At 39.5% G+C, this 22,893-nt stretch overlaps 2 protein-coding genes and 1 non-coding gene across 21 annotated transcripts in view; 1 reads left to right on the top strand and 2 right to left on the bottom strand.

The window, feature by feature from the left end:
- Positions 1 to 1,264, top strand: part of ARHGAP1 (Rho GTPase activating protein 1) — a 52,425-nt gene extending 51,161 nt beyond the window's left edge. Inside the window, exon 13 of the mRNA XM_073216520.1 lies at positions 1,065 to 1,264. Within this exon, the coding sequence (XP_073072621.1) occupies positions 1,065 to 1,160 (96 nt within the window). The 3' untranslated portion in view covers positions 1,161 to 1,264. The remainder of the gene's footprint in view (positions 1 to 1,064) is intronic.
- Positions 1 to 22,893, bottom strand: part of ATG13 (autophagy related 13) — an 84,239-nt gene that overhangs the window by 28,546 nt on the left and 32,800 nt on the right. For 15 of the 19 annotated variants that reach the window (XM_036994030.2, XM_073216518.1, XM_073216519.1 and 12 more), the window contains 4 exons: positions 5,233 to 5,314; positions 4,194 to 4,274; positions 3,171 to 3,290; positions 802 to 848 (listed from right to left, as the gene is read on the bottom strand). In XM_036994030.2, the coding sequence (XP_036849925.1) occupies positions 802 to 848; positions 3,171 to 3,290; positions 4,194 to 4,274; positions 5,233 to 5,301 (317 nt within the window). In that variant the 5' untranslated portion in view covers positions 5,302 to 5,314. Of the gene's footprint in view, positions 1 to 801; positions 849 to 3,170; positions 3,291 to 4,193; positions 4,275 to 5,232; positions 5,315 to 12,297; positions 12,530 to 22,893 lie in introns of all 19 variants that reach the window. The other 4 variants (XM_073216512.1, XM_073216513.1, XM_073216514.1 and 1 more) reach the window with 2 other exon arrangements.
- LOC118967576 (U2 spliceosomal RNA) lies at positions 1,060 to 1,250 on the bottom strand. The gene has a single exon (XR_005054739.1). It is a non-coding gene; the product is annotated as a U2 spliceosomal RNA (small nuclear RNA).

The raw sequence follows: 22,893 nt of genomic DNA, 5'->3' as shown, positions 1-22,893 counted from the left end.
TACCCAATATATATTTTTTCTAGCTGAGAAGCATTTATCTTTCCAAGAAATAAAGCAAAACACTTAAAAAACATTAATTCAATATTGCATTATATTACTGAAGGTGTAAACATAATTTCAATATAACTACCTTATGAGCTGTCTACCTCTATACATCTAATAAGAAATCTGGGGAAAATGCTGTCTGGTACTGAAGTTTGGACTATAACCTAGTGATTATTTTCTATTTAACAAAGAAAAATAACACCCACATTACACATACTTATTACTAAGATTTTTCTTTTGATGTGTTGCTATTTCCTCAATTTTCCTATATACTCTTGAAAACTGAAGTTTCAGGCAGAAAGTAAGCCAATCTACCTTGAAAGAAGAAAATGGAGGCGGGAAACAACGTGCATTTCTAATCCATGATCAACAGTGTGTAAAAAAGCACAGCAAGGGGAAATCTTATTGAATGTTTGCAACCAGAAAACAGACAAAATAGAGTAGGCATATTATAAGGGCTCTCAAGGGATTTAATCAGAGAACTATCTGTACTCTGGGAAAACAATAAATCCTTTCAGCTTTCTCTCTGCTCCTTTCCCTGCGTGTCTGAGTTTCTCTGGACTGACACTCCTGTAAAGGTCATCTCTATGCCTGGGCTGGAAGCCAAGCATGAAGCAAATTGTAGCAAAGATCTATTGGTTTTGTTAGGTGTTCAGAATATCCTCCATTACTGATAACAAAGCCCTGTTTTTCACATGACATCATCTGCTTTATCCTCAGCAACCACAACCAACAACAATAAAAAAGAGCACTTACTTTTCATTCATTTCAAGACACCAAATTTCTAGCTCCATGGAATCTCCCTGTTGATGGGACAATTGAAAGATATTTCAGTTGTTTTTTTTAGTACCTTCTTTTTTCTTATCACAAAGCACTACACAGTCACTATAAAAATATTAGTGAGTATAAGTAAGCAAAAAGAAACAGATACCAATTTATAATCCAGTCACTTTTCTAAATAAAGGTAAGATCATATGATACATATTATTTTATCACTTGCTTTTTTTTTTTTTTTTTAGGTGCACCATTCCCGGAAGTACTGCAATACCAGGTCGATGCGTGGAGTGGACGGAGCAAGCTCCTATTCCATCTCCCTGCTCCAAAAATCCATTTAATATATTGTCCTCGGATAGAGGACGTATCAGATATTAAACTGATAAGAACAGATACTACACTTGATCTTAGCCAAAAGGCCGAGAAGCGATGTATCACTTGCTTTTTTATTAATAAATACAATATGGAATTTCTTTATAATTAAAAGTTCTGTTTTTAATGATTGCATAGTATTCCACCATATGACCACCATTTGATCAAATCAGTACCCCCATACTTGGATATACAGGTTATTTCTAATTTTTCATACTACAAACAACACTGTGATAAACAACCTTGAGACTAAAACCTTGCAGACACCCTGGATTAATTTCTTAAGGCCAATTTCCAGAATTACAACTGTTAGACCAAAAAATATTCATGCATCTAGTAAGATTTTTGCTATATATATCCCAATTGCTCTTCAGAAAGGCTGACACTTCAAATGATGTAGAGAGCCTTTTACTCCAATTCTACAGGACACATTTATATGTGACACCTACAGTTAAGGAATACCTTAGCAAGCTCCTTACTTAAAAACCTTTTTAGCTATCTGATGTCTTTAGCTAAACTGTTCAGTCTCTGTGTTATTGACACTTAGTCTAATGGATGTGTAAGAAAAAGAAAAGGCTAAAACCAGAATCCCTCAACTCTGTAACACTCCTACATGTCACTTAATGAAGAGAGTCACATACTTCTGAACACAAGTTAGATTTTTACTAGTCAGTTGGAAGAGGACTGTTCTTGCCTTCTTACACTGCCATCGTTTTCCCAGAATGGAAAAGGACTATTCTTTTAGGTTTGGTAATAAGCTTTACATTAATCTGTGGAATAGAGAACTTTTATTTTTTCTAAATAAAATTTAAATAAGTATCCTTAATATACATCCTTCTCATCATACTGCCATTTTTAAATGACATGATGAGTTTTGAATCCTCCCTCCCCCCAAAGCCAAGGGATGACTTGGATAGTAGGAAGTATCCAAGACAAGTTGATATGGTTTCTCTGAGAACAATCAAAACAGTTCATATTCAGATTTCACAGATGCCTGGACAAGGAAAGAGTTCTTCTAGAGATTCCTCTAGGACTCCCAATGGATCACTAAAGAAAATAATTCACAGTATAAACTAAGAATTCAATAAAGAAGGATAGAAAGTTTTGTTTTACTTGATACTAAGGTTTCCATGGAATAAGTACTGATATTCATTCAACAGAATTCATTGAGAGCCTACTACTTGCCATCCCAGGCACTGTGCTAGGCACAGAGATAATTATTTATGTTTAACCTGCCTCATTTCAAAAACGATTTAAAGAGCTACAAAGATAAACAATATGTGGTATAGTTGCTGACCTCAAGAATAAAAGTGAAAAGTATGAACAGGAATATACAATAATTGCTTAGTATATGTTATATTAGGCACTTTACAAACAAGGATCAAGTAAGAAATAGCACAGCCCTGCAAGCCTGAGAAGTGTCATATTAGTTTGGAGGTGTTGGTGAGGGTGGGGTTAAGTAACTGGGCCTAAATCATGCAGGTGGGATCTGAACTTGGGCATGGGTAGTGTGAAACTCCTCTGCCTTTTATTATGCCATGCAGCCTCACAATCTTGTGATGGAAATAGATTAATAAACATACAACTAACGTATCTGTCTCAATCCTAATGTAGAATAAAATGAGCAAAACACATTAAAAATCACAATACAACAAGTTATACTGTAGAAACAAGTATAAACAAAGCACAGGGGAAGTTTAAAGAGAGTATTTACCTCTCCTCCTAGATGGGGGAGATTTTTTAGAGCACATGAGTCTTGAAGAATGAGTAGAAACATATCATGTATAGATGTACATGAAGATGAGGGAAAACAGCCTTTCTAAGTGGTTGGAAAAATAAGTACAAAAACCAAGACCTCCTTGGGGAATGATACATTCATAGAGGGAAGAGGCAGAAATAAGGATGAGTTGAAACCACAGAGTATGAAGAGCTTTGACAGCCAAGTTAAGACACTATCCCTATCATGGCCATAACCTTACCTCAGAAGTCTTGAGTGAAATCTCCACACACATAGATCTCCCAAGAGCAGGCAGCTGCCCTGCCAGTGCCTTCTTTGCTTCATGGGTAACCTCTGGGATGTCTTTGATTGCTAAATTGAACTAGAAAACAAAAGATACTTTGTACTAAATACAAGGAATATTACAGAAACAAAGTGGTAAGACTCTATGTTGGGTAATACAGGTATTGCTTTGACTGATTAGACATTCATTCATTTACTTCTCCCTTCCCCACAAGAGATATCCTGCAGCAAATCCCCAAAACTCAGGTTGAAAAAGCTAATGACCATTTGCAAGAATATGGATGATCTAGACAGTATTATGTTCAGTGAAATAAGTGAAATATGCCAGGCAAAGAAAGACAAATACCATATGATTGCACTTATTTACAGAATATAAAATCAAAGCAAATCAGAATGAACAAAACAGCAGTAGACTCACAGACACTGAGAAGTGACTAGTGGTTATCATGGGGGAAGGGCTGCGGTGGGTAGGGAGGGAGGGGGAGGGGGATAAAGGGGCACAATAATTCTCAATCACAATATAAGTTGGTAACTGGGATGGTAGTACAGCATGGAGAAAATATAGTAAATGATTCTGAACATCTTTTTATGTTGACAGATAGTAACCACACTAGAGGGGCTGAGGATTTAATAATATAATAACTATTGAACCACTGTGTTGTATATTTGAAAACAATAAAAGATTGTATATCAATGATACTTCAATTGAAAAAAAGCTAAAGACCTGATACAAAGATTAGTTAAGATATTTTTGTCTTCTAAGTTTTTCACCTACCACAGCAGAAAGCCAAGGACCAAATTAATTCAAGACTAATAATCAATGAAGAAAATAACTTTCTAAAGTGAACAGATCAAACGGAATTAGATATTTTAATGTTATGATTTAGTAATACTATAAATGTATTCCTTATTACTTCACTGTGATTCCTTGTGATAAATACCCCTTAGCAGTATACCCCTTAGCAAAGAATAGGAATTTTACCCAATCTGAACCCGTTGGGGATGAAGATGAACGAGTACAAATCTTCTCACCAAGTCGAGCCTGGACAATCACTTGGACAGTCTAAAAGAAACAGACAAAAGAAGATGAAAACTCTTTAAGAAATTGATTTGGCTCTCAATCAGAATTAAAACCCTCTCAATGTAGGGTTAAAAAGATGACAATCATCTTAACTATACTTTAGTAAAGGGTAGAATTTAAAATGTTAAAGAACAGCTAGAAATAATACTACACAAAAATAATACTGTAAATATTCCTGAGGGCACAATGTCAGCCACTTAGATGAATTATAGTTTGAGGCTTGGAATCTGTAATATTCTCACATGGCAGAAGGAAATTTGTACATGGTGGCTCTGACTTTCATAAAGGAACAAGTCCAACCATTTAAATATGCACTGCTATACACTTACATAATCATAGTAAATTTAAACCAATGATTCCACGATTGTTCATATCATTTGGCCCATATGGAAAAAATCCTCCAACTAATTTTACAACCAAAATCTACTGCATGGGTTGTTCTTACATAGCAATGGTTGAGAGGAAGGAGTGATAGAGATGGAAATGATTTTCAGATTGACAAAAATATAACTTCTAAAGCATGCAAAATTCAGTTTTAATTCCTCATTTTACCCAGAGGGAACAATGAATCAAAGTCAGACATTTCAGAGTTAGTTGATGCTTAGGTAAAGATGCCAAAAATGCTGTCCATTCTAGTCCAGTCTTTTGTTCCCACCCTAAGGGAACATACTGTGCCAATAACCTGGCATAATAGTTTGACATTTCTGCAAACAGCATGGCAAAAAAAAATTTTTTTTTTTAACAAGTAGCTGTGGAAAATTGGAAGCTACTTTTTAGTTATACCCCCAGTCCCACCCCCAAACTTCACAGTTTGGTTTACAACAGACAGAAGAATCCCTTAAAATGGGCAAGCTGCAAGCTGTTATGCTGTATTTCCAAAACGGGAGAAGTATGGAAGTTATTTCTAACAGTTCTAGGCTCAAGAGAATGGATATATTACCTTGAGGGCAAAAAATTTAATGAACTTGTCCAAGTCCTTTCTGTCCTGGGAATTGAGATCAGTTTCCATTGCCTATAAGAATCTAAAACAAGGGGGAAAAAAAGTATTGAAAAATGTGATTGCTATATTTTAAAAGGGATTGCTACATCAAAGTATATAGAAATGGTACTATCTACTAGCTGTATGAATAGACATGTGGGAGGGAAAAAAATTTCCCCTAACTAAAGATACTAAAGTGAAAAATACTAAGACGTTATCTTTTGAGGAAAATAAATTCCACACAAAGAGCTATATCCAGGGACCTAAAAAATGGATGAGGATAAGCCATTTTACCTGAATCTGAAACTGAGCTTTAAATATAATTTATGTACTAAGAAATGTTTTATTGAGGACTAAGTTTTAATAAGACAAACTCTTGTTCAAGCATAAAATGAGCTTAATTTACATTCCTTCAAAAGATCACCAAGTCAATTTAACTTTTAGGGGTTTATGGACCCCTCTTTAGAATTTGATAAGACAAGCTCTTTCTCCAGCAAAATGCACATATATAGAAACATTTGGATATATTCAGGGGTTCATGGATTTCATGAAGCACATCAAAATTCTCCACCAGGTTGAAATGGTTTTAAATAGGGCTGGTGTGAGAAGAAAGGATTTAGGGAGAGAAGATGATGAAATAAGAGGTATAAGCAACAAAGTGCAAAGTGGGTTTGGAAGGTTTGGAACTATACAGTATGCCAGTTTTCCAGAGGATTGTGTATGCATGAGGAAATTACTGTTGATAAACATTTGGGCTGTATCCCATTTTTAGCTATCATATTCCTATATGAGTGTTTTGGTGGATGTAAAATACTCATTGCTATCAGACATAAAGCCAGGAGTGTTGATGTTGACTCATAGAGAATATATAGGTTTAGCTTTAACAGACACTGACAAACAGTTTTCCAGAATCTGTACCAATTTTACATTCCTACCAGCAGTGTATGAAAGTTCCAGCTGCTCCACATCAATACCACCACTTGGTACTGCTAATTCTTTAATTTTAGCCATCCTGGTAGGGATGTGGCAGTGCTCATTTAATCTGCATTAAAGGATTAATGATTAAATGATGGCTGCATTTTCCCTACTATCATCTTTTCATATGTTTATTAGCTATTTGGATATCCTCTTTCACAAAGTGCTAGTTCAAGCCTTTTGCTCATTTTAAAAACTAGGTTGCCTTTTTCTTACCAAATGTATAGGAGTTATTAAAAATATATATATAGTGGAAATAAGTACTTTGTTACATATGTATTGCAAATATATTCTCCCAGTTTGTGGCTTGCCTTTCTTATTGAATCTGATTCTTTTCATAAGAATCTAAAAGACTGAAGGACAATGAACAGATTACACATATAAAAGTAGAGCTCTGACCCATAAAAGGCAGTAACCAGCCCAGTAAGCTGACCTGACAGCTCCACTAACTAGCCCAAGAAACCAGCCTACTATCTATAGTAACCAGTTAAGGAACTCAGACTATCTCTACCAACTAGTTTAGGAAGCCAAACAACCCCTGTAAAATTTGGCCCCGAACAGACAAGACTTGATTAATAACTAATAGCTTCCCTAATTTTTGTCCCTGTTTTCAACTTAGGACAACCAGAGAAAGCCAAATAGTACCACTAACCAATCACAAAGGATGCCCCTACTTGTAGTTAGGCCCTTGCCAAGCACCCCTAATCAGGCCATGACTGAAGCTTTCCCTTTCGACCACTACAGAGCTTCCCACTGGTCTACCTGCTTTTTGACCACTGACAAACACATAATGGTGGCTGACTCCCATATTATGACAAGCTCTGAATGGGCTGTCATCCATTCTCATTTCGGTGGTGCATATTTCCACATTAAAAACAGTCTAATTGAGGAATAACTAATAATAAATAATATATCAGAAGTATAAGATTTAATAAGTTTCGACATACTTTTATAACTGTAAAACCATCACAACAATAAAGTGAACAAACTCATTACTCCCTGGGAGTCTCCTTGTATTTCCTCTGTGATCCCTCTGAGACCCCTCCTCAATCTCCCATCACTAAGCAACCCAATGCGCTTTCTATCACTATAGATCCCCATCTGCAAATTATACAGAATTTACTCTTTATCTGGCTTCTTTCAGCATTGTAAGGCTGGAGGCATGGGGGGAAGGGGCAAGTCCACTGGACAGGCTCAGGCCTCACCAAACAAGGCGAAGAGACCAACAGGTTCCAGGCTGACAACATTCCAGGGTATGATCGGACAACATTCCAGAAGTTCCTAACTAGAGCCCTCCCCTAAGCTGGAGGAATGGTGGTAGCTTTTCAGTGCCTGTCTAAAGGCCAATGAGAGACCCCCACATATCCTAGGCAAGCCAATCCTCACACCACTGTATACCTTTGCTCTTCCTCCCCCTACCTTCTTTAAAAACTTGCTGCCTGCCCTGCTGGGCAAGACTTCTCCAGCTTCCATTTACATAGACTGGTGAACCTTGCCCAGGACTGTGCTCAAATAAACTGCCTGGCCCTTTGTTGCCTCTTGTCACCTGCTTATTTCGGTTGGAATTTATCTTAAATTTGGTGCCGAAACCTGAGAAGGAGCGTGAGTGCAGGGCCCTGGCCGGCCACCGGTGGCCCTGCCCCCTCCTTCCCCAACCCAGGACCTCAGCCTGCTCTCTGCTGCATGGACTATTTTCCAGTGAGACCCTCAGTTTCCCCCGGTTTCTTTCCCTTCCTAACTCCATTTCACCTGGTCCGTTCAAAATCGTAGCTATGTCCAGGTTGGGGCATCGAGCCCACCCTCTGTGGGCATCTAGCCTGCTCCTGGCCCTGCGGTGTGGGAGACGTCCCTAACCCCAGCTCCCAGGACATCTCCCCTGACTTGGCGCGCTTGGGACGCTGGGTGCTCCTCTCAGCAGGATTAGTTGGGGAGTGACGCAGACATGGGAAACCAGCCCTCAAAAGCAGACGCTCAGGGGCGGAGCCAAGATGGCGGCGTGAGTAGAGCAGCAGAAATCTCCTCGCAAAACCACATATATTTTTGAAAATACAACAAAGACATTTCCTAAAAGAGAGACCAGAAGACACAGGACAACATCCAGACCACATCCACACCTGCGAGAACCCAGCACCTCGCGAAGTGGGTAAGATACAAGCCCCAGCCTGGTGGGACCCGAACATCCCATACCCCAGCTCCGGGCGGGAGGAGAGGAGTCAGAGTGGAGAGGGAGATGGAGCCCAGGACTGCTAAATAGCCAGCCCTAGCCATCCGTACCAGAGCGCAGACACAGTGCATGCGTGGGGTCCTGGATACTAGGGAAACAGGACAGTAAGACCTGTGAGCGGGTCCCCACAGCTGGTGCCCTGGGGACAAAGAAAAGTGAGTGCTTTTTGGAAGTCTTAAAGTGACAGGGACCCCATGGCCAGACGGAAGCAACCTGGGACACTTAGTCCAGCAGCAGGGAATCTGGGGAACTCTAGTTACTCTAACACCCTGGGCAGTAGGGAGCAGGGAGGCCCCTCACGGAGATATATAGCCTCTTGGACGTTCCCCCTCCAATGCAGCTCCACGATATCGGAGCAGCAGCCCGAGGACAGGCCACACCCACAGCAATAAAAGAGATAAACTCCATAGTAGCCAGGCAAGAATCAGAAGCCCCGTCTGTGCACAGCTGCCCAGCACAAGCCACTAGAGGTCCCTGTTCTCCCAGGAGAAGAAGGTCACAAGCCAACAAGAAGGGAAGTTCTTCCAGCCGTCACTCGTGCCAACTCTGCAAACTATCTCTATCGCCATGAAAAGGCAAAATTTCAGGCAGACCAAGATAACAGAGACAACACCTGAGAAGGAGATGGACCTAACCAGTCTTCCTGAAAAAGAATTCAAAATAAAAATCATGAACATGCTGACGGAGATGCAGAGAAATATACAAGAGCTAAGGGATGAAGTCCGGAGGGAGATTACAGACCTCCGGAGGGAGATTACAGACATCGGGAAGGAGATTACAGAAGTGAAACAAACTCTGGAAGGATTTATAAGCAGAATGGATAAGATGCAAGAGGCCATTGATGGAATAGAAACCAGAGAACAGGAACGTATAGAAGCTGACACAGAGTGAGATAAAAGGATCTCCAGGAATGAAACAATATTAAGAGAACTGTGTGACCAATCCAAAAGGAACAATATCCATATTATAGGGGTACCAGAAGAAGAGAGAGAAAAAGGGATAGAAAGTGTCTTTGAAGAAATAATTGCTGAAAACTTCCCTAAACTGGGGGAGGAAATACTTGAATAGACCATGGAAATACACAGAACTCCCAAAAGAAAGGATCCAAGGAGGACAAGAACAAGACACATAATAATTAAAATGACAAAGATCAAGGACAAGGAAAGAGTTTTAAAGGCAGCTAGAGAGAAAAAGGTCACCTATAAAGGAAAACGCATCAGGCTATCATCAGACTTCTCAACAGAAAACTTACAGGTCAGAAGAGAATGGCATGATATACTTAATGCAATGAAACAGAAGGGCCTTGAACCAAGGATACTGTATCCAGCACAATTATCATTTAAATATGAAGAAGGGATTAAACAATTCCCAGACAAGCAAAAGCTGAGGGAATTTGCCTCCAACAAACCACCTCTACAGGGTATTTTAGAGGGACTGTTCTAGACGGGAGCACTCCTAAGACTAAACAGATGTCACCAGAGAAAAAAAATCACAGCAAAGAAAGCAGACAAACCAAATACTACCAAAAGACAAAAAATAAAATTAACAACCCACTAAAAGCAGTTAAAGAAAACACGAAAAAACACAGAATAAAACAAGCAACATATAAAGAATGGAGAGGAGGAATAAGAAGGGAGAGAAGAAAAGAATCTCCAGACAGTGTATATAACAGCTCAATAAGCGAGCTAAGTTAGGCAGTGAGATACTAAAGAAGCTAACCTTGAACCTTTGGTAACCATGAATCTAAAGCCTGCAATGGCAATAAGTACATATCTTTCAATAGTCACCCTAAATGTAAATGGACTGAATGCACCAATCAAAAGTCACAGAGTAAAAGAAAGGATAAAAAGCAAGACCCATCTATATGCTGCTTAAAAGAAACTCACCTCAAACCCAAAGACATGCACAGACTAAAAGTCAAGGGATGGAAAAACATATTTCAGGTAAACAACAGACAGAAGAAAGCAGGGGTTGCAGTACAAGTATCAGACAAAATAGATTTCAAAACAAAGAAAGTCATAAGAGATAAAGAAGGAGATTACATAACGATAAACGGCTCAGTCCAACAAGAGGATATAACCATCATAAATACATACACACCCAACACAGGAGCACCAGCATATGTGAAACAAATACTAACAGAACTAAAGGGGGAAATAGAATGCAATGCATTCATTTTAGGAGACGTCAACATGCCACTCACCCCAAAGGATAGATCCACTGGGAAGAAAATAAATAAGGACACAGAGGCACTGAACAACACACTAGAACAGATGGACCTAATAGACACCCATAGAACTCTACATCCAAAAGCAACAGGATATACATTCTTCTCAAGTGCATATGGAACATTCTCCAGAATACGCCACATACTAGCTGACAAAAAGAGCCTCAGTAAATTCCAAAAGATTGAAATTCTACCAACCTACTTCTCAGACCACAAAGGTATAAAACTAGAAATAAATTTTACAAAGTAAACAAAAAGGCTCACAAACACATGGAGGCTTAACAACATGCTCCTAAATAATCAATGGATCAACAAACAAATTAAAATAGAGATCAAGGAATATATGGAAACAAATAACAATGCAATGCCACACTTCTGTGGGACGCAGCAAAAGCAGTCTTAAGAGGAACGTACATAGCGATCCAGGCACACTTAAAGAAGGAAGAACAATCCCAAATGAATAGTCTAACATCACAATTATCAAAACTGGAAAAAGAAGAAGAAATGAGGCCTAAGTCAGCAGAAGGAGGTACATAATAAAGATCAAGGAAGAAATAAACAAAATTGAGAAGAATAAAACAACAGAAAAAATCAATGAAACCAAGAGCTGGTTCTTTGAGAAAATAAACAAAATAGATAAGCCTCTGGCCAGACTTATTAATAGAAAAAGAGAATCAACACACATCAACAGAATCAGAAATGAGAATGGAAAAATCACAACGACTCCACAAAAATACAAAGAATTATTAAAGACTACTATGAAAACCTATATGCAAACAAGCTGGAAAACCTAGGAGAAATGGACAACTTCCCAGAAAAATACAACCTTCCAAGACTGACCAAGGAAGAACCACAAAAGTTAAACAAACCAATTACGAGCAAAGAAATTGAAACGGTAATCAAAAAACTACCTAAGAACAAAACCCCCGGGCCAGACGGATTTACTTCGGAATTTTATTAGACATACAGAGAAGACATAATACCCATTCTCCTTAAAGTTTTCTGAAAAATACAAGAGGAGGGAATACTCCCCAACTCATTCTATGAAGCCAAAACCATCCTAATACCAAAACCAGGTAAAGACCCCACCAAAAAAGAAAATTACAGACCAATATCCATGATGAATGTAGATGCAAAAATGCTCAATAAAATAATAGCAAACCGAATTCAAAAATATATCAAAAGGATCATACACCATGACCAAGTGCGATTCATCCCAGGGATGCAAGGATGGTACTACATTCGAAAATCCATCTGTTGGATTTTTTATTCTGGAAGGAGGCTGCATTATTGAAACAATACTTCTCTCTAAAATCACTCTCATTTTTACTAGAAGTAACCAGGTTAAGAAAATAATTAACAGCTGGCTTGATTATTTGCACAGGTGCAGCAAGAAGAGCAATTGATTACACAGGCTCTTTTAAATATGCTTTGCTGGAACTTTTTGTAAGTAATTTCAGATTGAACTTTTAAAGGCCTCGAGGCCAGACAGCCAAGCCAGACTTGCCATCAGGCTTTGCCTGCAGTACCTGTAGATTTGGATGAATTTCTCTCTTCTTGAGGTCTCTGCACCTGCCAGGAAGTGACCTTCTTTACTCACCTGGTAAGGCTGCTGGGAACTCTGTAAGCAAGGTACCAGGCCAGTTCTTCCAAGGGGCTTTGTTGGCTTTATAAAGTCAATCTTAGTTCTTTAAAGTTGTTCACATCTGAGTCTATGCACATGTTTCTCAGGTACGACATTCCAGTCAAAGCCCTGGTAGTATAACCAGTGTTCTTAAGTAGTCTTCTCACAAGGAAAGCAGATTCTTATTGAACTCGTGCAAATAAACATACTGCCATGGAATACAAAAACAGTCACTGAAAGTTTTTAAACTCTGGAGGGATCAAGTAGAGAGAAGGATGTTTCAATTCTGCTCATAAAGATAGTCATTTACTAAACTGTTGTCAGTTTAAGAGAACAAGGTTAAAACACTTTACCAGCAACATTTGAAACAAAAAGACACAAAATCATTTTCTTTAGTTTATGTAATTTTATGTAACTAATACCTGTTCTGCTGAAATCTAGTTCTTTACCAGTTTAGGGATAATACTATAAATGACAAAAGACTTACAAATGACAATGGTTAAAGATCTGATGAGAGCTTACTGTAAAACAGTTGACATAAGGAAATTCTGATATTTCTGTAATATAAAACATTCAGTAACAAAGTTTAGCATCATTCTCTTTGACAGTGCTTTCTTGGTAAATAAATATATATATATCAGATAAATAAGCCAAATTAGTCAAATACTTTTTCTAGTGAGAAAAATTCTTCTGACATGTTCCAGGGGCCCTCTGGAAAATATCAGAGTTAACTAGAGGTAAAAGCACCTTTTTGCATTTAATTTTTTTAGAACTATCATTACACATTTATTGTCTATATACTCAGCACAGTAAACAAGATATCTTAAAAAGTGGGGCAGCAGGGGAGACTGCTGCTGTCAATTTTTAAAGACAACATACAGAAAGTCAAACTAATTTTAGGTTACTAAGCATTCTTGAGAGAATGGTAGCAGATGGTAGATTCTTCTGCTTTCATCTTCAGGAGGGGAAAAAAGCTACAATAAGAATTCATATTTAGCTGAAAGAACTGTCTAAACTCAAGGCAGAGTATAATATCACCAGGCATACCAAAGACCTGTTAGAGATACATACAAAGAATGAATATGGCTATAGTCAAATTCAACTTAAAAGTTTAAGCAGAATCTCAAATTTAAAGTCTCTTTCTTTCACACAGATATTCAGATATGACCAGAAATATGATTTGAGATGAAAGAGATCAGGCATTTTACTTCTTCATTTAGGGACTGAGAAATGATGACCTTTGGCTTACAATCAATAGCTTACAAACAGTGAAAATAATAAGAACATAACTCAGCATAAGTGTCTAAGACCAGATACAAAAAAAGCAGAGAAAGTGCTTAAGTTTACAGGTCTTCCCTGAAAGCTTCAAGAATGTTTTACTCTTTAATAGTAGATATAAGCTGCTATGCAAATTCTATTAAAAGCTCTAAGATTATTTGCATTAAAAAATATGGAGAGTCCCCCATGTTTTTTTTTTTTAAACATACAGCATATAAATTAAACAAGAAGACCTGGTGGTTCTCAAAAAATCTATTACAACTTTTTTCAAAAGTGGTCACACGTTCGTCTATCTAAACCTTCACAGTGAAACCTGTTTTTCTGGGAGAAACATAATCTTGTCCAGATTCTACAGTTTAATAAATTTTGGTTTGTTAACTAAGTGCATTTAATCAGCTGAAAAAAGCTTTGTTACTATTCTGCTTAGGAATTCAATTTTTCAGGCCATGCAATCATTTTTAATAACAAAATATTTCAAAGGCAAATAAAGGTTATACAGTTGTTAACAAACTTTAGCTTTTAGTCCCTTTAACGTTACGATTTCATGGCAACTCACTGAGACTTTAAGCATGAGAAACTGCTGTGATCTTTCAACATTAAGAGCAGACTAACAGTTAAAGAAAACTGTTTAACTGGAAACGAGATTTTAATTTTGCTGTGCACTTGATATCAAGACTCACTTGCTTTAATTTCACTAGGCACGACTATATCTGTAAGAATATAGTAATTTATTCTTCATTTGCCCCATGGTCCCAAGCACATAAGCCGGTGAGAATTATGCCTGGGCTTGCCTGCGGCTTGACTGGGTTTATCTCACTTTATTTCTAAACATCTTAACCCTCCCCCCAAAGCAACAGGCTGAGCGGATCTTCCACAACAAAAGGCACCACGCTGTTTTTTCTCTTTGTCTCTCTTTAAATAAATAGCTGTACTTTAGAACAAAGTTACTTTCTTTTATCACAAAACACATTCTTTAGCATGCAGAAGAGTTTTCATTTTTTATACTTTTTCTTATTAAAACATACATCTTTCAGCATAGAGAAATGTTTTCTTTATTACTTTAAGTGGTTTTAATTAGAACTTAAAACCATTAGAAACTTTAACTTCTAGTGAACACTGAGAAGCAGGACACTGCAAACTGTCAAACTAACATTTTCTAGACCAACAAACTCACGAACACATTCTACAATTTCTGCAACCATGAGCTTCACAGCACAATCTCCCAGCAAACACAGAGCACATCTTCTCAACTTAACAAAACTCTAAGGCTTTAAGTTACTACAAAGATTCTCAGGCTGCAGGTAGGCATACACACTGCAACACACAATTAAAAAGGTGTTCACTTGCCACACTTATCCAGCTCACCTACCTGCAACAACTACGCTAGACTACTCACAAGACCCCCACTGAACACTAGACAAAGCCAAGCTTCTAAGCATTCTATTCTTAAAAGATTTAGCAGATAACATGACTCAAATGACTCTAGGTAAACTCAGGCAGCCGACAACTACCAAGACATGGCTGCCTTAGGCAAACTCAAATTAGCATTAATGCTTAACACTTTTTTATCAGGTTTTCTGGAAGTTTTAGAACACTCAATTTTCACAAGCGCTTGTCTTTAAATCAATTTCATTAATACCATCCGGAGGTAGAAAGATATATTCATTTACACACTTAGGGGGTTGTCTGAGTCTGTCCCATTGTCAGTATAACAATTATTAGGCACATGAAAGACACAAAAAACAGAGACACACACAGATTAGACACACAGCGGCCGCTTTTTGTTTTTTCTCAGATTTTCAAACAGAAACCGAAAGGAATCAGAGGGTTGATATTCCTGGCGCCTGAAAATCAACCCTATCTCATCAGATTCACCTTGCCAGAAAAACAGACGGGAGGCTACCAGGCATCCCTGGCCTCCCAACCTCCCCGAGGCGTCCCCCAGGGTTGCAGCCTGCGGTGCTCCTAGTACGTCTACTGACCGCAGTCTCGACCCCTTTACGGGATCGGGACAGCTGCCAGACAGTGGGTACCCCTTTTCAGAATTCTGACCGGTCTCACTGAAAAACAGAAGACAGAACACAGACAACTCAAGGCGCCACTAATCTTACCTCTTCCTCCAAGAGCAACTTCGGGAGTGAAGCGGGGTGAGCGCATGATCCCGGACGAGCCCCCAAATGTTGGATTCCCCTGAGGAAGGCGCCGCCCCAAATCACTCACCAAAGACGTCTCTTGATGCAACAAGCAAGAGGAATTTATTCGGAAGCCAACTAGTTGGGGTCCTCGTTGAGACCCGCTGCGACGGGCTGACTTGGACCCCAACTAGTTGGCTTCCGAATAAATTCCTCTTGCTTGTTGCATCAAGAGACGTCTTTGGTGAGTGATTTGGGGCGGCGCCTTCCTCAGGGGAATCCAACACATCAACATCATCCACCACATGAACAAAAAGAAGGACAAAAACCACACGATCATCTCCATAGATGCTGAAAAAGCATTTGACAAAATTCAACATCCATTCATGATAAAAACTCAACAAAATGGGAATAGTGGGCAAGTACCTCAACATAATAAAGGTCATATATGATAAACCCACAGCCAACATCATACTGAACAGCGAGAAGCTGAAAGCTTTTCCTCTGAGATCGGGAACAAGACAGGGATGCCCACTCTCCCCACTGTTATTTAACATAGTACTGGAGGTCCTAGCCAGGGTAATTAGATAAAACAAAGAAATACAAGGAGTCCAGATTGGTAAAGAAGAAGTTAAACTGTCATTATTTGCAGATGACATGATATTGTACATAAAAAACTCTAAAGACTCCACTCCAAAACTACTAGAACTGATATCGGAATACAGCAAAGTTGCAGGATACAAAATTAACACACAGAAATCTGTGGCTTTCCTGTACACTAACAATGAACCAAGAGAAAGAGAAATCAGGAAAACAACTCCATTCACCATAGCATGAAAAATAATAAAATACCTAGGAATAAACCTAAGCAAAGAAGTGAAAGACCTATACCCTGAAAACTACAAGACACTCTTAAGAGAAATTAAAGGGGACACTAACAAATGGAAACTCATCCCATACTCTTGGCTAGGAAGAATTAATATTGTCAAAATGGCCATCCTGCCCAAAGCTATATACAGATTTGATGAAATCCCTATCAAATTACCAGCAACATTCTTCAACGAACTGGAATAGTTCAAAAATTCATATGGAAACACCAAAGACCCCGAATAGCCAAAGAATCCTGAGAAAGAAGAATAAAGTGGGGCGGATCTCACTCCCCACCTTCAAGCTCTACTACAAAGCCATAGTAATCAAGACAATTTGGTACTGGCACAAGAACAGAGTGACAGACCAATGGAACAGATTAGAGACTCCAGACATTAACCCAAACATATATGGTCAATTAATACTTGATAAAAGAGCCATGGACATACAATGGGGAAATGACAGTCTCTTCAACAGATGGTGCTGGCAAAACTGGACAGCCAAATGTAAGAGAATGAAACTGGACCATTGTCTAACACTATACACAAAACTAAATTCGAAATGGATCAAAGACCTGAATGTAAGTCATGAAACCATAAAACTCTTAGAAAAAAACATAGGCAAAAATCTCTTAGAAATAAACATGAGTGACCTCTTCTTGAACATATCTCCCCGGGCAAGGAAAACAAAAGCAAAAATGAACAAGTGGAACTATATTAAACTGAAAAGCTTCTGTACAGCAAAAGACATCATCAATTGAAGAAAAAGGTATCCTACAGTATGGGAGAATATATTTGTAAATGACAGATCTTATAAAGGCTTGACATCCAAAATATATAAAGAACTCACACATCTCAACAAACAAAAAGTGAACAATCCAATTAAAAAATGGGCAGAGGAACTGAACAGAAAGTTCTCCAAAAAAGAAATTCAAATGGCCAACAGACACATGAAAAGATGCTCCACATCGCTAGTTATCAGAGAAATGCAAATTAAAACCACAATGAGATATCACCTCACACCAGTAAGGATTGCCACCATCCAAAAGACAAACAACAACAAATGTTGACGAGGTTGTGGAGAAAGGGAAACCCTCGTACACTGCTGGTGGGAATGTAAATTAGTTCAACCATTGTGGAAAGCAGTATGGAGGTTCCTCAAAATGCTCAAAATAGACTTACCATTTGACCCGGGAATTCCACTCCTAGGAATTTACCCTAAGAATACAGCACTCCAGTTTGAAAAAGACAGATGCACCCCTATGTTTATCACAGCACGATGTACAATAGCCAAGAATTGGAAGCAACCTAAGTGTCCATTAGTAGATGAATGGATAAAGAAGATGTGGTACATATACACAATGGAATATTATTCAGCCATAAGAAGAAAACAAATCCTACCATTTATAACAACATGGATGGAGCTAGAGGGTATTATGCTCAGTGAAATAAGCCAAGCGGAGAAAGAGAAATACCAAATGACTTCACTCATCTGTGGAGTATAAGAACAAAGGAAAAACTGAAGGAACAAAACAGCAGCAGAATCACAGAACCCAAGAATGGACTAACAGGTACCAAAGGGAAAGGGGTTAGGGAGGATGGGTGAGTAGGGAGGGATAAGGGGGGGGAGAAGAAAGGGGGTATTATGATTAGGGGAGGGCTGTACAACACAGAGAAGAGAAGTAGTGATTCTACAGCATCTTACTATGCTGATGGACAGTGACTGTAATGGGGTTTGTCGGGGGGACTTGGTATAGGGGAGAGCCTAGTAAACATAATATTCTTCATGAAATTGTAGATTAATGATAACAAAAAAAAGAGAAAGAAAAGGGGGATTACTCCCTGTTTGGATAAAACTAACTGCAAATCAATGATTAATGCATGCTTTACATATCCTTAATTTTGACCTTTTAAAGGGTGTAAGATGATCAGCTATGGAAGTACATTTTTCTGATAATATTCCTTTCTCCTAAAAAAAAAATGCAGTTCCTGTGTGGTGATCTCCAATAGGTTCTTCACAATAGTATAAAGGTCATATCAAAGTGTGGGCAAAGGGTTTGTTTGTTTATACAGAGGATCAAAGCCTAATTTGGCTACCCAGAAAACGAATTAAGATACGATATGAAGAACTTCCAACATCAACATCCTCTGGAAGAGCCATTTCAGAAGATGATCATCAAAAAACTTCAACAAAGATTCTGGCGCTGTTGCAGTTGTAGCTGCATTCATCCCACCAGTTCCTGGACTTGCCATTGGAATGAAGAAGGAGATATCTAAGCTGGCCTGTGCATACAGTAAAACAACAAATTTGACTGGATCTATACTGTCAGAACTCAACGAAGAATTAGGAGAAGTGCAAGTTGCAGTGCTCCAAAATCGTGTGACTATAGACTATCTACTGTTAAAAGAACATATGAGATGTGAACAGTTCCCAGGAATGTGTTATTTTAATTTGTCTGATTTTTCTCAAACTATTCAAATTCAGTCAGACAATATCCATCATATCATTGATAAGTTTTCACAAATGCCTGGGGTACCTAACTGGTTTTCTTGGTTTCACTGGATATGGCTGGTAATTGTAGGTCTGCTTTTGTTATGTAGCTGTATTCCTATTATGTTAATGTGTGTACGCAATTTAATTAGTAATTTAAAACCTATACATGCTTATGTTACACTACAAGAAGATACGTCAAAGAAATAATCAATCTTCCCATGTTTTCTTCCGTCTGCTACTTCTATAGCTTTTCTTCTTCCTTCCTAATTACAACCCTTAAGTAGAATTCATGCCTCATATTGAAAATTAATGAGTATCATAATTCTTCCAAGTGGTAAAGATACCTCAAGACAAATGCTGGGCATAGAAGCCACAGGGCATAAATCTGCAAAGAAGTAAAAAGCTAACCTTTTCAAAGAATATTGCTTCTCTCTCACTTACCAACTTTACATTTCCCTGTATGGCCCTGGAAGATGACTGGTTAGCCAGACGGTAAGATTCCTCAAGGGAGGGACAACCTAAGACAGGCACAGTCGCAGGGGGGCCATCAGGTAGGAAATTGGGGATCAACAGAGGTGAGGCTTAGAACCTCACCCCCATTTTGAGAGAAATCTTCTCCATCTGTGGATGTTTTGTTGCCCTTGTCTAGCCTGGATTAATATTTAGTCTATAGGCACAGACCTGATCATCTACATTTGCCCTCTTACAGCACTAAATTATGTTTTCTACCTTTATCTTGCATCTACCTACAACTTCAGCATTTTATTTAAAAAATAATAATAATTAATAATAACAATAAGGGAGAAATGTGGGATTCACATATAAATCAAGTATAAAAATCAAACAAATAATCATATCTGACTTGATTGTTTATAGTTCATGATGCATGATCAAAACTGAAAGTTTCTGTGATATGACTGCCCTTGCACTGTTCACCATGTAAGAACTTATTCACTATGTAAGAACTTGTTCACCATGTAAGAACTTGTTAATTATGCTTCAGAAGATTGGAGACTGTTGAGAATGAGGCTTGGGGTTGATTAATGATTGTGCATTGAGTCCCCTATACAGAATTTTATTGTTGTTAACAACCATTCGATCAATAAATATGAGAGATGCCCTCAAAAAAAAAGGAAAAGAAATTTTTACCCAGGTAAGTTTTATGATCTCAGAGTTATCAGACACCTGTATTCTAGAATCTTGTTGAAGAATTTCTTCTAATCTGAAGCAGTTTTGTAGGAATACTTTTATAAAAGCATTCAAGTAAAAGTAGAACTGTCTATAAATGAAGACAAAATGGCATGGTTAAAGGTCTAATTAGAGTTCATTATAATGCAATTGACAAGGAAATTTGATTATTTCTGTGACTACAATGTTTTAGGATAATAACTAGAATTATGACTAAGGACATCTCAGATTTTAGGAATTTTATATAATTTCTAGAAAGCATATTAAAAATATTTATCCATATAATATTACCTAAAAAAAAAAAAAAGCAGAGGCTCAGACCCCATTGCGGTGTCTCATTTCTAATTTGACTACTCTATATTTGTTCTGGGAAGTTCGCAAAGGGAAGCTGGTCTTCCTTTGCTCTCAGGCCTGGCCTCAGTATCCCTTGGACAACCAATCTTACTGGCCCCCTGAGGGAACTTTCGATTTTGGCCTCCTCACCGACTTAACTAATTATTGCCACTGGAGCAGAAAGTGGGATGAAATCCAATATGTGCAGGCTTTTTGGACTCTGTGCACCTGCCCAGATCTGTGTGTTGAGTGTACTCCTTCCCAAGTTTTGTTAGCCTAGGCCTCTGCCAAAGACCGGTGATCCCTACCCCTCCTATTACTGGGAGCCTCTTCTCTGACGGACTCGGCAGAAGATCTCAGCTACCTCCGTTCCCGCTCCTCCAGGCCCACCGTGGGGGCCAGCTCCCTTCCTCAATGTTCACGTCCTCACCCCTCCTCCTCTCTCTCTCCACCATCTTGTTCCCCTTCTCTTCCGGTCTCTCCGCCATGTTGTTCTCCTTCTCTTCTGGTCTCTCCACCATCTTGTTCTCCTTCTCTTCTGGTCTCTCCGCCATCTTGTTCCCCTTCTCTTCTAGTCGCGCCACTGTCTTGCTCCCCTTCTCTTCTAGTCACGCCACTGTCTTGCTCCACAGGTGCCAACTCCACTTTGGAAAAGATGGATAAGACTCCCCCATATCTTGGTCCCCTGCTTTCAAATTCCACATCGATTCCCAGGTCACATCCCCCATTGCCAGTGTCACCTCCTCCGTGCCCTCCTTCAAACGGGCCACAATCCTATTCACTGTGGCTAGTGCCCAAATGGTCTAGCCCCCCATAACCCGCTCTAAGTCACAGCAGTCTCGGGCTCATGTGATGGCTCCTCTGAGAGAAGTGGCAGGGGCTGAAGGGGTAGTGCAGGTTCATGTTCCCTTTTCCCTGGCAGACTTGTCCCAAGTAGAACAGCAATTAGAGTCCTTCTCCTTCAACCCTGTAATGTTGGCTAAACAATTTAAATATCTCACTCGAGCTCACAAGTTCACCTGGCACTATGTTCATGTAGTCCTCCAATCAACTCTAACCCCAGAAAAATATGACCATGTCACGGTGGTGGCACAGCACTGTTCCAATGTGGCCCATGCCACAGATGAACGGGAACCAATGCGCAGGGAGGCTGTTCCTCTACAGGAACCCCTGTGGGATTATAATTCTCCCAAGGGTGGGGCATGCTGAGATCACATGGTTCGCTACTTGTTAGCAGGTATGAACTCAACTGCCCAAAAGGCCATCAATTATGATAAGCTTAGAGAAATTACCCAGAGGCCTGATGAAAACCCATCAGAATTCCTCAAGCACCTCAAGGAAACCCTAGAGGCTTTTACTAAGATTGACCCAGCTTCAGTGTTAGGTTCCTCTCTCCTGGCCATGCATTTTATAACTCAGTTGGCTCCTGACATCAGGTGCAAGCTTAAAAAGGCTTAAGATGGTCCCCAGACCCCTCTAGGAGACCTGGTAAATATGGCATTTAAAGTTTTTCATGCCTGAGAGAATGAGAGTGAGAAGAGGTCAGCTGCACGAATGGCGGAACAAACTCACACCATAACAGCTGGTCTGCGACCGGCTCGGGGAGATCATTGGGGTGTCCCTGAACATCGACTCGAACCTCCAGGCCCTTGCTTTTGGTGCAGTGAAGAGGGGCACTGGGCACAGAAGTGCCTCAACCAACCACACAGACTGACCAGACCGTGCCCCAGCCGCAGTAAGTGAGGTCATTGGAAAGGAGACTATCTACTAGGGGGTGGTCCTCCTCTGGCGGCAGAGCCCTGCGGGGGGCGGACGCCCTCGAAAGACTACCCTTCAGACCTGCTGGGCATCCTTGAAGATTGAAAATGCCTGAACTCAGGCACCCCAATCACCCTTGCCAAGCCCAGGGCCAAGCTGTGGGTAGTGGGTAAGCCCATCTCCTTCTTGGTGGACACAGGGGCTACCTACTCTGTTCTCCCCTCCTGTAAAGGGCCTTTAAACCCTGCCAAAGTCTCTGTAGTTGGGGTCATGGGAACCCTTTCCAAACCTTTAGAGATGGGACTGGTGGCCTGCACTTTTCAAGGCATCCCGTTTACCCATTCCTTTCTAGTCATGCCTTCCTGTCCTACCCCTCTGTTAGGACGGGATCTGCTCTATAAGTTAGGAGCCTCTATTTCCCTCCCACCATTTGAATGCTTAAGTTCCCTCATTGCTTTAGTCGGTGAAGGAGAGTTGGACGATAGAGACCTGAGTCTGCCAACTCCCTGGACTGCTGTCAATC

This window comes from Manis javanica, chromosome 11 (genome assembly GCF_040802235.1).
Source record: "Manis javanica isolate MJ-LG chromosome 11, MJ_LKY, whole genome shotgun sequence".
Lineage (NCBI taxonomy): Eukaryota > Metazoa > Chordata > Mammalia > Pholidota > Manidae > Manis > Manis javanica.
This window is presented reverse-complemented; position numbering and strand designations above follow the sequence as displayed.